Source organism: Chlorocebus sabaeus, chromosome 8, assembly GCF_047675955.1.
Source record: "Chlorocebus sabaeus isolate Y175 chromosome 8, mChlSab1.0.hap1, whole genome shotgun sequence".
Lineage (NCBI taxonomy): Eukaryota > Metazoa > Chordata > Mammalia > Primates > Cercopithecidae > Chlorocebus > Chlorocebus sabaeus.
Window position 1 is genome coordinate 30,514,321 of NC_132911.1, and position 17,721 is coordinate 30,532,041.

Consider the following 17,721-nt stretch of genomic DNA (forward strand, 5'->3'; position numbering starts at 1 on the left):
CACTGAGTCACAAACATTGTGTCACAAACTACTGTTCCTGGGGGAAAGGAAAGGGTTAACTTACTGTGGGCATCTGGTCAACTTTTTTCCCCACCTTAGAGACAGGATCTCGCTCTGTAGCCCAGGCTGGAGTGTAGTGGTATGATCATTTCTCACTGTAACCTCTAACTCCTGGGCTCCAGCGACCCTCCTGCCTTGGCTTCCTGCGTAGCTGGGACTACAGCAGGCACAGGCCCAACATGCCCAGCTAGTTTTTCTTTTATTTTTTGTAGAGATGGGGTCGCTATGTTGTCCAAGCTGGTCTCAAATCCCTGGGCTCAAGCAATCCTCTTCAACCTTGGCCTCCCAAAGTGCTGGGATTACAGGCAAGAGTCACTGTGCTGATCCTGGTCAAATTTTTGACCACCAAAATGCCATTTGCATTATGTAGATTCTGCCAACATCTTTGTAAAACAAACCAATCTCATCAGTTTTGAAAACTTGTTCTTCCATTTTCCGATATGACATTTAGCTGGTTATTTTAAAACATTCTTCCTTAACATCCTGATCTGCAGAACCCATCTGCCTGCAAGCTCAACATTTTTCATGTTGCATCTATCACCTTTTGAAATGTTTGAGTCAAATAGCACTAGCCAAGAAGAGTTTAACTTTTCCCTGACTCTGGGTAATGTGACCTAAGTTCCTCTGGCTTTTAGCTTCACAACAATGCTGCCCACTATGCTTTTTTTAATTAGCCATAATGAAATCTCATTAATCTATAAATTTAGCTGCTTTTCTATCTTTCCCAGAGTTTCATCAGGCACTATAGATGTTACCTTAGCACTTTTTGGTGAGGCCTGATGTACAGATTGGCAAGTTTCTTCCTCCTCTCCCTGGAAGTACATTAACATTGAACTCAGGCCTGAGTGAAGCTTACTTAAAATGTGTTTCTCTGTAAGGCATATCATAACCTTCTTGACCTTAGGAACACTAGACCACACTTCAGCATTACACGTGGAGACCATTTAAAGTAGTGAAATCACCAACAAAGATGTTAGCAATTGATATGGTTTGGCTGTGTCCCTACCCAGATCTCATTTTATAGTTCCCAAAACCCAGTGGGAGGTAACTGAATCATGAGGGTAGTTACCTCCATGCTGTTCTTGAGATAGTGAGTTCTCATGAGATCTGCTGGTTTTATAAGGGGCCTTGCCCTTCTTGCTCAGCTCTTCTTTCTCCTGACTCCATGTGAAGAAGGACATGTTTGCTTCCCCTTCTGCCATGACTGTAAGTTTCCTAAGGCCTCCCCAGCCATGGGCAACTGTGAGTCAATTAAATCTCTCTCTTTTATTTAAAAAAAAAAAAAAAATATGACTAATACAACAATGTAGCACCATCACTAGGAAAAGAACACTTATTGCAGTATGAGAGCTGAAACAACAAGGCAAAGCATGGCCTCATTTGACCTTAGATGAGAATGCATACATTGGGTGACTCAAATTCTTGACCCCAACGTGCATGTCTGTGAAAGCATTGCTGAGTATCAAGTTCGGACAAAAAAGCACTGCTGACTGTTGATTGTGAATTTCAACAAGTAGGAAATTCACAAACATGGAATCCTCAAATCATGAAGACTCACTATATAGAAGGTTTAAGGCCATTTCCATATAAATGAACCTAATTAACAATTCGCCCCTTAAATTTAGCTTATCAATCAACAGAAGTGAACATAATGACAAAACCAATATAAAATACTATAACCAGTTGATTTCAGTAACAACTCATTCCTCATTCCCATTTTTAATTCTATTGACTCCCAAAATGATTTTCATTTTAATATTTGTAATAATCACTACAAATTTTAATAGTTTTGTAATATATGACGTACAAATTTTGATAGTTTCATAACATATGATGATTTTGTGGATGTGTAACTTTTTATTTTGAAATGAATACAGATTCACAGGAAGTTGCAGAAACAATATACAGAGGTCTTGTGTACCCTTAACCCAGTTTCCTCCAGTGGAAACATGTAACTATAATCCAATATCAAAACAAGGAAAATGACACTGGTACAAGCCACAGACCTTATTAAGACTTTACCAACCAGTTTTACATCCACTTGCATGTGTAGTTCTATGCAATTTTATCACATGTAGATTTGTGTAACAATCACTCTAAGATACAGAACTGCTCTATCACCAGAAACATCCCTGTGTCACTCCTTTATATATTTTTTCATGCTGAAACTCTCACACACCCCCATTCTCCTACCCTGTCCCTAAATCCTGAAAATTATTAATCTCTTCTCCGTATGCATACTTTTGTCATTTCTAGAATGTTTGTAAATGAAATTTTGTAGTATGAGACCTGTAGAGATTGCATTTTTTTTTTCGCTTAGCATACTGCCTCTGAGATTCAGCCAAGTTGTTGTATGAATAGATTGTTTCTTTCTATTGCTAAGTAGTATACCATCATATGAATGTGCCATCATTTGTTTAACCACTTACTCATTAGAAATTTGGGTGGTTGTTAGTTTCTGGTTATTACAAATTAAGCTGCTGTGTACATTCATGTATAAGTTTTTGTGTGAACATCATTTTTTGTTTGCCAGGGAAAAATGCCCAAGAGAAGGATGGCTGGATCATATGGAAGTTACATGCTTATTTACTTTTGAGACGGAGTTTCACTCTTGTTGCCCAGGCTGGAGTGCAAGGGCGCGATCTCGGCTCACCGCAACCTCCGCCTCCAGGGTTCAAGTGATTCTCCTGCCTCAGTCCATGAGCAGGTAGGATTACAGGCATGCGCCACTGTGCCTGGCTAATTTTTGTACTTTTTTAGTCGAGATGGGGTTTCTCCATGTTGGTCAGGCTGGTCTTGAACTCTTGACCTCAGTTGATCCACCTGCCTCGGCCTCCCAAAGTGCTGGGAATACAGGCGTGAGCCATTGTGCCTGGCCTGCATGCTTATTTTTTTAAAGATTGGGTCTTGCTATATTGCTCAGGATGGCCTTGAACTCCTGGGCTTAAGCAATCCTCCTGCCTTGGCTTCCTGAGTAGCTGGAACTACAAGCACATGCCACTGTGCATGGCTGCATGTTCAGTTTTTAAAGATGATGCCAAATTGTTTTCCGGAGCGGCTGTGCTATCTTACATTCCCTAATGGCAATACATGAGTGAGTTGGTGTCTCCCATCCTCACCAGCATTTGGCACTGTTACTGTTTTCTTTTTCAGCTGTTCTAACAAGTGTATAGTTACATCTCATTGTGGTTTTCATATGCATTTCTTTAATGGCTATGATTAGCCATTAAACATCTTTTGATAAGCCCATTCATGATGTCATTATGTTGAGTCTTTTAATCCATGAACACACTACATCTTTCCATTTATTTAGATTTCCTTTTTTAAAAAACATCACTGTTTTATAGTTTATAGCATAGAAACCTTACACATTTTGTTATATTTGTACCTAAGTATTTCATTTTAAAGTTATTATATTTTATTTTGAGATAGAATCTCGCTCTGTCACCCAGGCTGGAATGCAGTGGCGTGAGCTCAGCTCATTGCAACCTCTGCCTCCTGGGTTCAAAGGATTCTCATGTCTCAGCCTCCCAAGTAGCTGGGATTATAGGCACCCGCCACCACGCCTGGCTAATTTTTTTCTATTTTTAGTAGAGATGGGGTTTTGCCATGTTGGCCAGGCTGGTCTCAAACTCCTGACCTCAGGTGATTCACCTCCCTCGGCCTCCCAAAGTGCTGGGATTACAGGTGCAAGCCACCATGCCCGGCTGCCTAAAGTTATTTTAAATGGTATTTTAAAAATTGTTTATTTCCATGTGTTCTTTGCTAGTATTTAAAAATATAGTTGACTCATGAACAATATGGGTTTGAACAGTGTGGGACAACTTATACTTGGATTTTCTTCCACCTCTGCTACTCCTTAAGACTGCATGACCAACCCCTCCTCTTCCTTAGCCTACTCAATGTGAAGATGATGAAGAAGACCTTTATGGTGATCTACTTACATTTAAGCAATAGTAAACATATTTTCTCTTCCTTATGATTTTCTTAGTAACATTTTCTCTACTGTACTTATTGTAAAAATACAGTAGTATATAATACAGATATAAAATTATGTGTTAATCGACTTCATGTTATCAGTAAGGCTTTCAGTCAACAGTAGGCTATTTATATTAAAAGTTAAGTTCTGGGGGAGTGACTTATATGCAGATTTTTCTGCTATGTGTTTTGGGGAGGGGTCGGGGGCCGGATCAGTGCCCGGCTGGGTTGTTTAAGAGTCAAATGAACAATTGTTTTTTTGTTTTCATCATATCCAGTGACCTTGCTGAACTTACTAGTTCCAAGTTTTCCTTTTTTTTAAGATTCCTTGGGATTTTCTATGCAGACCATCATGTTCTCTTCAAATAGGGACAATTTTATTTCTTCTTTTCCAATCTGAATACCTACTAATTCCTCTCCTTGGCTTTTGTGCTGGGTACAACTTCCAGTATTATGCTGAATAAGAGTGGCAGAAGAGAACATTCATCTCTCAGTTGTGTGCAATAATTCATTTTAAATATCGGACTTCATTTACTTATATTTTGTTTAGGATATCTGCATCAATTATCATGGACATTGGTCCATGGGGTATTTTCCATATTATATTGGTCTCATCTTGGAACCATCTTAATATTAATCTCATATTATTATTCTCTCAATTTCTATTTTCTAGAAGAGATTGTATAGAGTTTCTGTTCTTCAAATCTTTAGAATTCTCCAGTGAAACCATCTGGGCCTTAAAATTTCTTTTCTAACCATGAATTACATTTAATTGTTGTAAGACTATTTAAATGATCTATTTAGAACTACATGTGTTCAACAATTTGTACTTTTGATGCAACCTGTGGGCCATAACTCATTTCATTCTTGATAGTGGTAATTTATGGCTTCTTTTTCCTTTGTCAGACTTGATAAAGGTTTGTCAATTTAATTGATCTTTCCAAACAACCATCTTTTTGTTGTAGTTTCATTAATTATCCTTTCATCTTGACAGTTTGTTTGTTTGTTTGTTTTTTTGACAGACTCTTGCTCTGTCACCCAGGTTGGAGTGAAATGGCGTGATCTCGGCCCACTGCAACCTCCACCTCCCGGGTTCAAGCAATTCTCCTGTCTCAGCCTTCCAAGTAGCTGGGATTACAGGTGCATGCCACCACGACTGGCTAATTTTTTGTATTTTAGTAGAGACGGGGGTTTCACTGTGTTGCTCAGGCTGGTCTCGAACTCCTGAACTCAGGCAATCCACCTGCCTCAGCCTCCCAAAGTGCTAGGATTACAGGCATGAGCCACCGCACCCAGCCTTTCTTTTTCTGGTTTCTTAAAGGTTGGTAGCTTAAGATTATTTATCTGAAACACTCCCTCTTTTCTAAAGTAAACATTTAGTGCTATAAACTTCCTTGTTAGCAATGCTTTAACCATGTCCCTCAAATTTTGGTATGTTGCATTTTCATTTTAGTTATGTATTTATTTCCTCTCCATGACTATTTCAAAATGTATTCTTTTACTTTTTGCAGAGATAAGGTCTCACTATGTTTCCTAGGCTGGTCTCAAATTCCTAGACTCAAGGAAGCCCTGTGCCTTCGACTTACTTTCCAAGTGTGTTTGGAGATTTACTTTTCTGTTTGCATGTTGTCAGAGCACATATTCTATATGATTTCAATTTATTTATTTATTTATGAGACAGAGTCTCCCTCTGTTGCCAAGGCTGGAGTGCAGTGGCACAATCTCAGCTCACTGCAAGCTCCGCCTCCCGGGTTCATGCCATTCTCCTGCTTCAGCCTCCCGAGTAGCTGGAATTACAGGTGCCTGCCACCACGCCCGGTTAATTTTTTGTATTTTTAGTAGAGATGGGGTTTCGCCGTGTCAGCCAGGATTGTCTCAATCTCCTGACCTCATAATCTGCCCGCCTCGGCCTCCCAAAGTGCTGGGATTATAGGCGTGAGCCACTGTGCCCGGCCTCAATTCCTTTAAATATGTTGATATGTATCTCATGGCCCAAGATATTGTCTATTTTAATGCATGTTCTACAGGTGCTTGAAAGGTCTATTCTGCTACTGTTAGGTACAATAATCTATAACTGTCAATTAGATCCTGTTGATTGCCACTGTTAAAGATTATTCAATATTCTTCCTGATTTTCTGCTTAGTTTTATCAACTGAGAGTACAAAGTCTCCAACTATAATTCTAAATTTGTCCATTTCTCCTTTCAGTTTTATCAGTTTTGCTTCATATATTCTGAAGGTCTGATGTCTGAAATATACATATTTAAGACTGCTGTATCTACTTGGTGGACTGACCTTTTCATCATTAAGTAACATCCCTCTTTGTTCTTGACAATTTTCTTTCCTCTGAAGTCTACTTATCCACCATTAATATAGTCACTCTTATTATTTGTATGGCCTTTCTTCATATGTCTACATTCCAACAACTTATATCACTACGTTTGGAATGAGTTTGCCAAGAGTAGTTGGGTTGTGTTTTTTTAATCCATTCTGTCAACGTGTCTTTTAATTGGTATATTTGGATCACGCATGTTCGATATAAGTAATGATATGTTAGGGCTTAAGCCTGTGATTTAATTATTTATTTTCTGTTTTTCCTTCTGTTTGATTTTCTATTTCATTTTTCCTGCCTTCCTGTGGGTTGCCTGAACATTTTTAAAATTTCATTTTGATCTGCCTATATTGTTTAAAACAATTTAATTCTGAGATATTTAGATTCACTTGTAAAAGATAATGCAGAGAGATCTCATACACCATTCATTTAGTTCCTTCTAATAGTAACATCTCACGTTATAATTACCTGAAATACCTCCTCTATATACACCGAGACCCACATCAAAGAATGTTGTAATTTGTGCTACAACTGTCAAACATAACTAGGAAAACTCAAGAGAAGGATGATCTATTATATTTACCCACATGTTTAAGCTTTTTTTCTTCCTTCATTCCTAATGTTCCCAGTTTCCTTCTTTTACTAGCTTCTATTTGGAGAAATTCTTTCAGCTATTCTTTAAGGGTATGTGTGCTGATGAAAAATTCTTAGTTTTGCTTTATCTGAGAATATCTGTTTTACCTCCATATTTGAAAGATATTTCAAAAGATATTTTGAAAGAACTCTGGGTTCAAAGTTATTTCTTGCATTTGAAAAATGCAGTGTTACTTCCCCCAGACTCCATGGTTTCTAATGAGACATATTTTGTCAAATAATTTTTCCCCTATAAATAATGTGGTTTCTTTCTAGTTGCTTTCAAGATTTTTTCTCTGTTCTTAGCTTTTAAAGTTTTATTACGATGTGCATTGGTATGAATTCTTGGGGGGTTTTATGTTTGGGGTTTTTCAGCTTCTTGAATGTATAGGTTTATGCCTTTTGCCAAGTTTGGGAAATTTCTAGCCAATATTTTCTAGAATAATTTTTCAGCCCCACACTCTTTCTCCTCTCCTTCTGGCACTAGGACAAAGATGTTAGATCTTTTGTTATTGTTCCACAAGTCTCTTGGGTTCTGTTCATTTTTGTATTTTCTCTGTGTTGTTCAGTCTGAGTAATTTCTATTCTTAGAAAAACAGAAACAGAAGAGTATCTCTATTCTTCTCTTGAACACACTGAGTATTTTTTTTTTTTCTTCAGACTTTTTTTTTTTTTTTTTTTTTTTTTTTGAGACAGAGCCTTGCTCTGTCACCCAGGCTGAAGTGCAGTCAGTGGCGCAATCTTGGCTCACTGCAACCTCCACCTCCCTGGTTCAAGCAATTCCCCTGCCTCAGCCTCCTGAATAGTCATCATGCCTGGTGAATTTTTTTTTTTTTTTTGTATTTTTAGTAGAGATGGAGTTTTACCATGTTGGCCAGACTGGTCTCGACCTCAAGCAATCCACCGGCCTCGGTCTCCCAAAGTGCTGGGATTACAGGCATGAGCCCCCACACCCAGACTTCACAGACTTTTTAGAATAGTTTTAGGTTCACAGCAAAATCTGAGAGGAAGGTACAAAGATATCTCATATACTCTTTGCCCTCTGACATGCACAGCCTCTTCCATTATCAATCAACGTCTTCCCCCAAAGTGGTACATTTTTTTCTTTACAACTGATGAACCTACATTGATACATCATTATCACTCAGAGTCAACAGTTTACATTAGGGTTCACTTTTGGTGTTGTACATTCTATGGGTTTAAAAAATGTCAAAGCAAATATCCACAGTATCATACAGAATATGGTAGTATCATACAGAGTAGTTTCCTTTGTTTTGTTTTTTGAGACGGTCTCATTCTGTCGCCCAGGCTGGAATGCAGTGGTGCAATCTCGGCTGATTGCAGCCTCGACCTCCTGGACTCAAGTGATCCTCCCATCTCAGTCTCCCAGGTAGCTAGGATTATGCCACCAGGTGTGTGCACCACCATGCCTGGCTAATTTCTGTAGAGATGGGGTTTCACTACACTGCCTAGGCTCATAGTTTCAATGCCCTAAAAGTCCTCTGTGCTCTGCCTTTTCATCCCTCTTCCCTGTCCCAAACCCTAACAACCACTGATCTTTTTACTGTCTGCCTTTTCCAGAACGGAAAACATATGGTATGTAAATTTTTTAGACAGGCTGCATTCACTTAGCCAATCTAAAAAGACGACATGTGCTTTTAAGGTTCTTTCATTTCTTTTCATGACTTGATAGCTCATTTCTTTTTTAGTGCTAAATAATATTCTATTGTCTGGATGTACCACTTTATCTGTTCATCTACAGAAGGACATCTTGGTTGCTTCCAAGTGTTAACTATTATGAGTAAAGCTGCTATAAACACCTGTGTGCAGGTTTCTATGTGAACACAGGCTTTTAACCTATCTGTGTAAATGCCAAGAAGTGTAATTGCTGGAGCATATGGTAACAGTATGTTCAATTTTGTAATAAACCACTGTACTGTCTTCCAAAGTCGTTATTTTGCATTCCCACCAGCAATGGATCAGAGTTTCTGCTGCCCCATACCCTCACCAGTATTTAACGTCATCAGCGTTCTGGATTTGGGCCATTCTAATAGGTGTGTACAGGTATTTCTATTCTAATTTGAATTTTCCTGATGACATATGATGTGAAACATCTCATCATATGCTTACTTGCCAACTGTGTATCTTCTTTGGTGAAGTGTATGCTAAAGTCTTTGGCTTGTGTTTATTAATTTTTTGATTTTTTTTTGAGACAGGGTTTCACTCTTGTGGTGAGGCTGGAGTGCAGTGGTGTGATCTTGGCTCACTGCAACCTCCACCTCCTAGGTTCAAGTGATTCTCCTGCCTCAGTCTCCTGAGCAGCTGGAATTACAGATGCCCACCACATCACCTGGCTAATTTTTGTATTTTTAGTAGAGACGGGGTTTCTCCATGTCGGCCTGGCTGGTCTCGAACTCCTGACCTCAGGTGATCCATTTGCCTCAGCCTCTCAAAATGCTGGGATGAGGCATGAGCTAACATGCCCGGCAGTCTAATTTTTTTTTTTGGAGACAGAGTCTTGCTCTTTCTCCCAGGCTGGAATGCAGAGGAATGATTTCAGCTCACTGCAAGCTCCACCTCCTGGATTCACGCCATTCTCCTGCCTCAGTTGGCAGGCTCATTTTTAAATTGACTTCTTCGCTTTTTTAAATTGACTTGTTTGCCTTTTTATTGTCAAGAATTTTTTAATATATTTTGGATAACAATTCCTTATCTGAAATGTGTTTTGCAAATATTTTCTCTTTATTACAATTAAAAATTTCTGTTCTGCAAAAGACACTGTCAAGAGAATAAAGTCTGGCTATTCAGTCCTTTCTTTCACAAACTATATCTTTGGTATTGCAGCTCAAGTCATTGCCAAACCCAACATCATCTAGATACTCTCATATGTTATCTTCTGTAATTTTTATAGTTTTGTGTTTTACATTTAGGTCTGTGGAATACTTTGAATTAATTTTTGTGCAGGATGTTAATGTCTGTGTCTAGATTCCCTTTTCTGCATGTGGGTGTCCAGTTGCTTCAGCAATATTTGTTGAAAAGACTTTGTTCTATTTTCCTGCCTCTTCTTTGCCAAAGATCAGTTTATATTCATGTGGCTCTATTTCTGGGCTCTCTATTCTGTTCCATTGCTTGATTTGTCTGTTTTTTTTTTTTTGCCAACACCACCCTGCCTTAATTACTGTAGCTTTATAGTATGTCTTGAAGTAAAGTAGTGTCAGTCCTCTGTTGTTTTTCAGTGTTGTGTATTCTTAGTTTTTTGCCTCTCCATATAAACTTAATTTTAATGTTTATTTTATTGCAAATTGTAAAGTTGTAATTGTATACATTCAGGAAGTACAATGTGATATTATATGCATACAACACAGGATGATTAAATCAAGCTAACACATCCATTGCCTTGAATATTTATTTTCTGTATTGCCTTGAATACTTAATTTTGAAATACACAATTATTAATCATAGTCAACCCGTTCTGCAAGAGACCTTAAAATTTGTTCCTTCCATATCAGAAACTGTGTGCCATATAAACTTTAGAATCACTTTGTTGGTATGCACAAAATAACTTGCCGAGATTTTGATTTGGGTGACAATGAATCTGTAAATCAAGTTGGGAAAAACTGGTATATTGATAATACCAACTTTTCCTATTCATAAACGTGAAATCTCTCTATTGGGTTGACTTTTTTCACCAGTTTTGTAGTTTTCCTCATGTAGACTTTGTATGTATTTGGTTAGATTTAAACCTAGGTATTTCGTTTTTCTGGTGCTAATATAAATGGTATGTTTTAAATTTCAAATTCTACTTGTTCATTGCTGGTATATAAAAAAGCAGTATCATATATTAACCTTTATCTTACAACTTCCCCCATAATCGCTTATGAGTTCCAGGAGGGTTTTGATTTTTCAATAGATATGATTATGTCATCTGTAAGAAAGTACAGTTTTCTTTTTTCTTTCCCTATATGTATACCTTTTATTTCTTTATTTCCTTTTCTTGTCCTACTGCATTAGCTAGTACTTCCAGTACAATGTTGAGAAGCAGTGGTGACAGACATCCTTGCCTTGATCTTAGTGTGAAAGCTTTAAATTTTTCACTGTTAAGTTAGCTGAAGGCTTTTTGTAGATTTTAAAAAAATCAAGTTGAGGAAATTCCTCTTTATTCCTAGTTTACTGAGAGCTTTTTAACATGAATGGGTGTTAGATTTTGTCAAATCCTTTTTTTTTTTTTTGGCATCTATTGATATGATCATATGATTTTTCCTCTTTAGATGATGGATTACATTAATTGACTTTCAAATGGTAGACCAGCCTTACATACCTGGGATATATTCCAGTTGGTACTGGTGTGAAATTCTTTCTTAAAGACAGTCTTGCCCAGGTTGCAGTGCAGAAGTGTGATTACGGTTTACTGCAGCCTCAACCTTCAGGGATCAAGCGATCCTCCCACCTCAGTTTTCCAAGTAGCTAGGACTACAGGTGTGCACACCAGGCTGATTTAAAAATTTTTTTTTCGAGAGACAGGGCCTTGCTGTGTTGCACAGGCTGGTCTCAAACTCCTAACCTCAAGTGATCCTCCCACTTTAGCCTCCCAAAGTGTGGATTACAGGCATATGCCCAGCTATAAAATTCTTTACATTATTGAATTTGATTTGCTGATACTTGGCTGAAAAATTCTGCATCTATCTTCTTGAGTGATATTTGTCTGTGGTTTTTATTTTTTTTCCAGACAGGGTCTCGTTCTGTTGCCCACGGTGGAGTGCAGTGGCACAGTGGCACAATTATGGCTCACTGCAGACTTGACCTCCCAGGCTCAAGTGATCTTCCCACCTCAGCCTCCTGAGTAGCTGGCACCACAGGCACATGTCACCATGCCTGGATAATTCTTGTATTTTTGTAGAGATGGGATTTTTCCATGTTGCCAAGCTGATGTCAAACTCCTGGGCTCAAACAATTCTCCCACCTTGGCCTTCCAAAGTGCTGGGATTACAGGTATGAGCCACCATGACTGGCAGTGTAGTTTTTTTTTTTTTTAATGTCAATTTTATTTTTTTTAATGCCAATTTTATTTTTCTCTCTCTCTCTTTTTTTTTTTTTTTAAGAGACAGGGTCTCACTCTGTCATCCAGAGTGGAGTACAGTGCTGTGATCATAGCTCACTGCAGCCTTGAACTCCTGGGCTTAAGCCATCCTCCTGCTTCAGCTTCCCAAATAATGCTGAACTTAGACAGTAAGTGTAGGCAGCTCTTTAAATGTAACCAACTCTCACCCTATGGATTCAGAGACCATAGCTGAATATCCAGGAGATAACAATTCCTGGCTATTCCTTCTCAGTATTTTCTTTATTAAAAATTTTTTATTTTACTTTAAGTTCTGGGATATACGTGCAGAATATGCAGGTTTGTTACATAGATATATATGTGCCATGGTGGTTTGCTGCACCTATTGACCTCTGTCATCTAGGTTTCCTCCCCTTGACTCCCACCCTCCAACAGATCCCGGTGTGTGTTATTTCCCTCCCTGTGTCCATGTGTTCTCATTGTTCAACTTCCACGTATGAGTGAGAACATGTGGTGTTTGGTTTTCTGTTCCTGTACTTGCAGAGGATGATGGCTCCCAGCTTCACCCATGTCTCTGCAAAGGACATGATCTCATTCCTTTTTATGGCCGCACAGTATTCCATGATGTATATATACCACATTTTCTTTATCCAGTCTATATCACTGATGAGCATTTGGGTTGGTTCCATGTCTCTGTTTCTGAAAATATTGCTGGAATAAACATATGTGTGCATGTGTCTTTATGGTAGAATGATTCAGGCTTTGGGTATATACCCAGTAATGGGACTGCTGGGTCAAATGGTATTTCTGGTACTAGATTCTTGAGGAATCGCCACACTGTCTTCCACAATGGTTGAACTAATTTACATTTACTTTTCTGCTTGATTCTTGGGATCAAGCGTTCCTCCCACCTCAGCTTCCCAAGTAGCTAGGACTACAGGCATGCACCACACAGGCTGATTTTTATTTTTATTTTTCTAGAGGCAGGGCCTTGCTATGTTGCACAGGCTGATCTCCAACTCCTAGCCTCAGGGCATGAACCACAGTGCCCAATGGTGTAAAAATATTCCTATTTATACACAGCCTCACCAGCACCTATCATTTCTTGACTTTTCAATAACTTCCATTCTGACTGGCGTGAGATGGTATCTCCTTGTGGTTTTGATTTGCATTTTCTAATGATCAATGATGTTGAGCTTTTCTTGGCTCTGTAGTTTTCTTCTAAGTTCTTTATCTTGTTTTGGTATTAAAATAATGCTCCTCTAAAAGCATGAGTCAGAAAGTATTCCTTCTACTTGTATCTTCTGAAAGAGATTGTAGAGAATTGGTATAACTTCTTCCTTAAATATCTAGTAGCACTCACCAGTGAACCTATCTGGTCCTGGTGTTGTTTTGGAAGGTTATTAGTTATTGATTCAATTTGTTTAATAGATAGATTTAGGCCTATTCAGATCATATATTTCTTCTTGTGTAACTTTTTGCAGATACTGTCTTTCAAGGAATTGGTACATTTCACCTAGGTTACCAAATTTATGGGCCTAGAGTTGTTCATAGTATCCCTTATCCTTTTAATGTCTATAGGATCTGTTGTGATGTTTTGATTTCTGATATCAGTAATTTGTGCCCCTTTTTTTCTTAGTTATCCTGGCTAGAGGCTTATCAACTTTACTGATCTTTTCAAAGATATAGATTTTCATTTTGTTGATTTTTTTTTCTATTAATTTCCTGTTTTTAATTTCATTCATTTCTGCTCTAATTTTTATTATTTCTTTTCTTCTGCTTATTCTGGATTTAATTTGTCCTCTTTTTTCTAGTTTCCTAAGGTGTAAACTTAAATTACTGATTTTAGATATTTCTTGTTTTCTAATATACGCATTCAATGCTATAAATTTCTTCCTAAGTACAGCTTTTGCTTCATCCTACAAATTTTGTTTTCCTTTTCATTTAATTCAAAGTATTTTAACATTTCTCTTGAGATTTTTTCTTTGATGCATTTATTATTTAGAAGTGTGCTGTTTAATCTCAAAGAATTTGGGTATTTTCCAGCTATCTTTGGGTTATTTATATCTAGTGCCCCCTACTTGATCATCTTAATTCTACTGTGGTCTGATATGGTTTGGCTCTGTGTCCCCAACCAAATCTCATCTTGTAGCTCCCATAATTCCCATGTGCTGTGGGAGGGATCCAGTGGGAGACGACTGGATTACGGGGGCAGGTCTTTCCTGTGCTATTCTTGTGATACTGAACTGGTCTCATGAGATCTAATGGTTTTAAAAACAGGAGTTTCCCTGCACAAGCTCTCTCTTTGCCTGCTGCCATTCATGTAAGATGTGACTTGCTTCTCCTTATCTTCTGCCATGATTATGAGGCTTCCCCAGCCACGTGGAACTATAAGTCCATTATAAACCTCTTTCTTTTGTAAATTGCCCAGTCACTAGTATATCTTTATCAGTAGTGTGAAAATGGATTGGATTAATACATGGTCTGAGAGGTGACTGTATGATTTCTACTATTTCAAATCTCTTAACATGTGTATTATGGCCAAGGTATGGTCTATCTTGGTGATTCTTGGGTGTGCTTGAGAAGAATGTCTAACATACTACTGTTGAATGAAATAATCTACAGATGTCTATTATATCAAGTTGATTGATGGTGTTGCTGAGCTATGTCCTTAGTGATTTTCTGTCTGTTGGCAATATGCCCATTTCTGATAATGGGGCATTTCCAACTATAATAGTAGATTTCTCTATTTCTCCTTGTAGTTCTATTAGTTTTTGCCTGAGTTTTTATTTTAATTAAATTATCAGTTCTAAGTCTTCTATTTGATTATTACATATTTCATTTCTTTGATGAGATTTTCTAGCTTTTCGTTTGTTTCAAAAGTGTCTGTAACTGCTTGTCCAAATATCTTTATGGTAGCTGCTTTAAAAGTCTCTCAGTTAATTATAGTTCCAACACCTGTGTCAATCTTGATGTTGGCATTTGTTATCTTTTCTCATTCAAGTTGAGATTTTCTTGGTGTGTGTTAAGATGAGCGATTTTTATTATATCCTGGTCAACTGGGGCATTTTTATGAGACTCTGGATTATATTTAATCTTGCACTTCAGCAAGACTTTACTAAAACTATGCTGGCAGGAACAATGGCTGGCAGGGAAAGGGGAGCACTGACTCTTTACTACTATGCAGAGGTGAAGTTCTGGCTTTCCACAGGGCTTCCATGTACACGCTGGGGAGTATCCTGTTACCACTGGAAAGGGCTGGAAGTCCATGGTCCCCACTTATCCTCCACCAATACTGTAGAGGGAGGCCTTGTTACTGCTGGATGTGGTGGAGGTCCAGGTTCTCCACTTTGTTCACTGACTCTAACCCTAGTGGAAAGGGCAACTCATCACCACAAAGCAGGAGTAGATGTCAACTGACATTGCAGGAGCAGGATGATGGCAGGGAAGAGAATGCGTTATTGCTGTGTGATCCTACTTGGATCACCACTGGCATCATAGGGAAGGAAAGGGGTACCTTGTTCCTGCTGGGTAGGGGGTCAGAGTCCAGGATCCCCACTCAACTTCCTTTGACATCACCCCAGTGGGAAATGGGAAGGGTATATTTAATGTCAAACAGGTTTCCAACTTTCTAGGCTGCCCCTTTCTTAGTCCACTGGCAAGAAAGAAGAGGTTTTTCTTGGGGCTTCTGGGGGAGGTCTGTACCAGGCGGCATTTCTCTTACTGGGGGCATCCAGTCTGAGATATGGAGGAAACAAAAAGAAAATCCAGGGAACTTACTGCTATGTCATTCCCTGAGTTCCAAATTCCCTAGTTGGTGTGTGTTCTCCAGTTTTGAAAGTCTTCTCATATTTGTTTTATAAAAATGTCCAGGGATTTTAGGTGTACTTTGTGGGAAGGATGCAGAACATGCATCTATTTTATTTTGTGTGGAAACATAAGTACATGTATGTTTAAGGAATTAGAGACCTGAATTAACCTAATTTTATATAGAGTCAAAATAAAAGATGAACATAAAATAAGAATCAGAGAAATACAGTAATAGTTACTAAAAAAGTTCCCAACTTCCACAGAAATATTACCTTTCTCAGCTGTCCTCCTGATCTTAGGAATGGTGAATTTCTTCAAAGGATTGACTTCACGAGTATTTAACATGGGTTCGCTAGTTGAGTTCATTTGCCACAGTGTATTCTGTTTAGCAGTTTCTTTCATTTCCATTTTGTTGGTGGCCTAAAATCAACCCAAGGTTATTAAGCAAAAGGTCAATAAATACATAAAAGGCAATGGCAGTACAATCATTTAAAAGTTCAACAAAAGTAATAGTAAAATGTTCTTAGTCAACTATCTGAAAGTTTCCATCTCAATTTGCCAGTTACCCAAAAAAGAAAATGAATTTACAACTTTGGTTTTTGTATATCAAAAATATCAGCTGGGCACAGTGACTCACACCTGTAATTCCAGCACTTTGAGAGGCTGAGGTGGGCAGATCACTTGACACTAGTAGTTTGAGACCAGCCTGGCCAACATGGCGAAACCCCGTCTCTATTAAAAACACAAAAAAATTAGCTGGGTGTGGTGGCACATGCCTGTAATTCCAGCTACTTGGGAGGCTGAGGCATGAGAACAGCTTGAACCCAGGAGGTGGAGGATGCATCGAGCTGAGATCACTCCACTGCACTCCAGCCTGGGCAAAAGAGCAAGACTCTATCTCAATATATATATTCATATATATATATTTCACATATATATTTCATATATATATATGAATTTTTGTTTCTAACGCATTTTTCCTTGTAATTCATGTAACTGCAATTAGGTAACCAAAAGTCTCCCTGCTCCTGAAAAGCTCAAAAACTTACAGCCATAACAATTTTTATACACATTTGGTAAAATTCTTACCAAATACTACATTTTTTCTTTCTTTCTTTCTTTTGAGACAGGGTCTCTCTGTGTTGCCCAGGCTGGTTTTGAACTCCTGGGCTCAAGTGATCCTCCTGCCTCGGAATCCCAAAGTGTTGGAATTGCAGGCGTGAGCCACCATGCCCAGCTCAAATATTCTATTTTCAGAAAGCATTTTTTTCCTATACATTTCTGTGACAAAAATGATACTCTCTTTAAATCAAAATCTCTGGTTTCAGAAGAAACTTCAAAAAGCTGTAAACCAACTATTGCTGACTATTCCTACAGTTGATGGCCAAGAACAGCCAATTGCTTATTGACTACTGCTGCATAGTATCGTTCTATAAATGCCTAAGACAACATCATATATTGCTATACCAGAAATATCAAAAATATTCCTCCCTTCCTTTTTCCCTCTCCTTTCTCTCTCTCCCCAAACTTCCCTGCAACCTCCATCCCCTGCCAAATATTGATTCTTAACCTCTTTAAGTAGAATTCAAACTGGATTTCAAAAGACAGCTATGGAGTATACACACAAGGAAATATATATAAGCAGGTATTTTTCATACCATTTCATAAGATGGTTGATGGCCCTCCTGACACCTATCAACGGCTTAGTTCAAACATTAGATCACAATCCAAATTAAAAGATGCCAAAATTCTACAGAAGGATCACAAAGGATAAGGTTCTAAGAAGGTTCACAAGGATGTCCCTCTTAATGCCCTCCTGTTCTTTATGAAAGGTGATCTTGCAATCTCCCAAT

General features: G+C 38.3%; 1 protein-coding gene across 1 annotated transcript in view; it reads right to left on the minus strand.

The window, feature by feature from the left end:
- The window catches only part of TEX15 (testis expressed 15, meiosis and synapsis associated), a 59,370-nt gene extending 43,093 nt beyond the window's left edge, over positions 1-16,277 (minus strand). The window contains exon 1 of the mRNA XM_007962107.3: positions 16,141-16,277. Within this exon, the coding sequence (XP_007960298.3) occupies positions 16,141-16,276 (136 nt within the window). The 5' untranslated portion in view covers position 16,277. The remainder of the gene's footprint in view (positions 1-16,140) is intronic.
- Positions 16,278-17,721: the final 1,444 nt, after the last annotated feature.